Here is a 4386-nt window from a genome sequence, read left to right as displayed (position 1 = left end):
AAATAAAGATTTTTTAAAAAAAAAATAATATATAAAAAAGTAGTAATAATATTAAGCAAGTATAATACTTACTTATTGCACGTGGCCGGAACAAAGTGAAGGCCCGTATATAATAAATTGTAGGTCCCGGCTCCTAGTTACATGACCTTTTTTAATATTAAAACTAAGATATTATACCTAGCCACTGCAGCTAGTAATATTATATTTAAATTTAATAGTAAAGTAAGGTAATTAAATTAATTTTTTATATTTAACTTTAAATATAGATTATATATAAATTATAGTACTTTATATACTTGAAAATAGCTTATCTTATAGCACTTAATAAAATTTATAATTTAAATTACTTTTTATAAAATAAAAATATAAATTTATAAATTTCAAGGGCGTAATTACTTAAAAAACGTATTATTATTATTATTATATTATAATTATATTATAATTATATTATAATTTAGTGGCCTAAGGCTACCTAATAAAAAAACTTTAATATTAATTTAGCCATGCCTTAAGGCATCGGCTAGTTATATAATATGTAAAATACTAAGTTTAACTTAAAACTCTAACTTAAAAAATTAGTAATTAGCTTTTATTATAAATACATAATGCTTTCCTATTATAGTAATTCACGTTCTCCTAAGCTCAGCGCAGTATATAAACACGCCCTTATAAAAAAAATTAGTAATAATAAATTAAAAATAAGGTAGTTTAAAATAAAGGGTAATTTTAAAAAAAAACTTATATTATAATTAATAGTTTTTTTTAATTATTAGGTTATATAATAACTTTATAAAAATTAAAAATAATAATATTATTATTAATTATTTTATAAATAAATTTTTACATGGCCTTAATATATAAGGGTAATATAATAATTATATAAAATAAAAAATTAAAAAAATTTATATTAAGTAGCTAAATATCTTAATATTATATAAAAATATTTTTAATTTAATAAATATTTAAAAAAAATTAAAATTTAAAAAATAATAGTAATAAAAAAAGTAGTCATATATAAGTAAATATAATATTTTAATAAAAAAGTTATTAAAAGTATATAACCTTTTAAAAATAATAACTTAAAAATTATATTTAGTTAGGCTATAATAGTAAAGCTATACTTAGTATAGCTAACTAAGCTAATAGGCAAGGGCTACAGTAGGGCAAGCAGTATACTACGCTCCAACACAATGCATGGAAGATCATTCCGTGAATCGACTTACATCCGTCTCATCCGCTCGTTCTGATTCTTGCATCAGCTGTCTCAACGCTGTTGCGTCCCTGTTTGCCTCGGCAATGTACCTCTCGTGCACTTTTTACGCACGTCGCCATGAGCTCCTGATCTGACTTCACCTACCGTAGCCCTGGAACCTCGACGGTGCCAGCATCACTCTCATCCGTACAAAATTGGTCTTCATACCGTAGCCACGACGAGCAAAAAGTATCATGCCGCATGTACGTCCAGCGTAGAAACAACCGAAAGAAGGCATGCCTTGCTTAGATCTCCCAGCGCCTAAACACTAAAATCCCACCAACACCAACGTCACCCTCAATCCTTAGCTAGCAGTCACAGACTCAGCGCAACATCAGCCAAGAACCGAAAAGACGCCGGGCGTACACCTGGTCCTCACGTCGCCCGACTGGTCTTGTCAAGAAACTGTAGGGGTCGAGCGATACCACGATCGCGTCGCCGCCGCAGAGACGGAGTAGACCGGGCGAGCATTAGAATGACCAGTCGGATGCAGCGCAACTCCATCGCTAGATTCGCCACCAAGGTCCCGTTGACCTCGGCTTCCCTCGCATGCGATTCGTGAAAAGGCGGAGAAATACCTAAAGATCGAGGCGGTCGCATGACGTCGCAGGAGTGCTCTGTAGGAGTCTGCAACGAACGACGGAGTACACTGCGCCACGGAAGTTTACTCCGGAGTTTGACAGTCAATTCAAATATCGATGACAATGGCGTAGCCAGCGGGTCGATGTGAAAAGCCCGAGCCCGAGCCCACTGGTGGCGGCGAGGCTGAGCTTGTGCCTCGTGGTGGAGCATCGTGGGCTTCAACGATGACATCATCGCGAATTCACGTCCAACAAGAATGTTGAAAGAAAGGCAATGCCGCGATTGTTGATAGTCAATTGATGGAATGAGTTTATCCTAAGCTGCAGATGTCAGTAATTGATGGAATTAAGATCAGTGAGGATAGATGAGTGAACGCGACCGTAGATACAAGGAAGAAGGGAAACCCAGAACCTGGGAAGCTCCCCGCGCCATGGGTCACGACTCGACAGACACGTGCTCACCATCCAGCGGCTCCTAAGGTCACTGTTGGCAGTACCATATACATGTCGATGAAAGGGGAAGGAATAGAACAAGGTTGATAGAACAAGGATGAAGAGATCACAAATCATCAATTAAACGTGCTAAAAACCAAACAAATCAAGCCAAGTCGTATCGTATCCTATCAACAAACCCAAACGAACATCCATATACATCGCACAGAATCCCAAACATTCCAACCGAAAGACCTAAATACATGCCCGAGCAGACTTTTGTCTATCAGATCATCTATCTCTATCCACCACCAAGCACAAAGGGTGTTATGTTATGTTAATACAATGCCCGCCCGTCCAGACGAGCACGACAGCACGAAACCAACCAACTCGCCATTCAGTCCACGTACTTGGGCATCGTCTTCAACACGCCATCCTTGGCAATCAGCTCCATCGCCTTCCCAATCTCCGCTAAGAACCTCTTATCCTGTCTGAGATCATCACCAAAAAGACTCTTCACGCCCAGGATCTCATCGGGCTTGAGCCCGCCCTTCTTCGCGCGGCTCTGCAGCTCGCTCAGCATCGGATCCTCAATGTCGAACTTCTTCCCCGCGTCGTCGACCCCGTGCAGATACCTGAACCATGCCGCTGCCACAAAGCACAGACGGCGGAATGGGCCGGTGACCCAGATCGCCTCGGCGATGGAGGGCATGATGAACTGCGGGATTTTCCCGGACGCATTCAAGCAGATGCGCGGGAGCTGGTCCATGATCGTGGGGTTGGAGAAGCGCTCGATCAGTGTGCGGCAGTACTCGTCGATATCGACGCCCGGGATTTCGGGAAGCAGCGGCTTGACTTCGTCCTGCATCATCTGCCACAGGAATTTCTTGTAGGTGTCGTTGGCTAGGACCTCGTGGACGTACTGGAAGCCCGCGAGTTGGCCGGCGTATCCGATTGCGGAGTGCGAGCCGTTCAGAAGGCGGAGCTTGTGTTTTTCGAATTCCTCGACCGCGCGGAGATCCTTGACCACTTTGACCCCGACCTTCTCGAAAGGCGGGCGTCCGTCGCAGAAGTGGTCCTCTATCACCCAGTCCATGAACGGTTCCGTCACAACAGGCCAGTCGTCTTGGATTCCGAAGTTGTCGGCGAGGGCGGTGATATCGGCGGGTGCGGTTTGCGGGGTGATGCGGTCGACCATGGCGTTGGGGAAGTGGCCCTTTTTGGAGATCCACTCTGCGATTTCGGGGTTGCGGAGGCGGGCGAACGACTCGAGCATGTGCCGGGTGATGGCGCCGTTCTTCTGCATGTTGTCGCAGGACATGACGGTGAATGGGTTCAGGCCGGACGCGAAGCGGCGGGCGAGGGCGGCGTACAGGAAACCAAACGTGGTGCGCGGGGCCTTTTCGTTGGCGGGGTCGAGGTCGAATTGGATGTCCGGATGCTCGGCCTGCAGCTCGTGCGTGTTCTCGTTGTAGTAGTAGCCGGATTCGGTGATGGTCAGGGAGACGATGTGGGTGTCGGGGTGGGCCATCTTGGCGACGACGGCCTCGCGGTCATCGGGGGCGAAGAGGAACGAGTTGATGGAGCCGACGATGTTGGCGAAGCTGCCCTTTGCGGAGCGCTCGATGACGGTGTACATGTGGTCTTGGCTCTTGAGGACGTCGCGCATCTTCTTGTCGAAGGGGGTCAGGCCGACGCCGGCAATGGCGTAGTCGGTCACGCCGTGCTTCTGCATGAGCTGGTCGATGTAGACGGCGAGATGGGCGCGGTGGAAGCCGCCGACGCCGATGTGGACGATGCCCTCCTTGACGGCGGCATTGCGCTGGTAGGTCGGGACCTTGATCTGGCCCTTGCCGGCGTTGAAGATCTGGGCGAGGTTCTTGCTGTTGAGCTTGAGGGGAGGCATGGTGCACAGCAACTGGAGAGAAAGAGAAAGGAGAGAAAGAACAGAATCAGGGGAGCGCCAGAGAAAAAGGACCGTCTGGGTGGCTCACCGCCGGGTCTGGCGCTGGCAGCTGATCAGCGCGAAATGAAGAGGAACACATCATTACATCACAGTGGGGATGCGAAAAAATCAAAATAGGTCACCGTGAGATAACTGCAGTGATAAGCGCTGCACCT

The 4386-nt window shown here is 45.5% G+C and overlaps 1 protein-coding gene across 1 annotated transcript; it reads right to left on the bottom strand.

The window, feature by feature from the left end:
• Positions 1–2662: 2662 nt before the first annotated feature.
• On the bottom strand, positions 2663–4171 carry DSM5745_02692 (mannitol dehydrogenase family protein; the record flags this gene model as incomplete). The annotated part of the gene is made up of 1 exon (XM_026744708.1): positions 2663–4171. One exon carries the CDS (start codon positions 4169–4171, stop codon positions 2663–2665), a length of 1509 nt encoding a protein of 502 aa, XP_026605574.1.
• Positions 4172–4386: the final 215 nt, after the last annotated feature.

Source organism: Aspergillus mulundensis (assembly GCF_003369625.1).
Source record: "Aspergillus mulundensis strain DSM 5745 chromosome Unknown scaffold_2, whole genome shotgun sequence".
NCBI lineage: Eukaryota > Fungi > Ascomycota > Eurotiomycetes > Eurotiales > Aspergillaceae > Aspergillus > Aspergillus mulundensis.
This window is presented reverse-complemented; position numbering and strand designations above follow the sequence as displayed.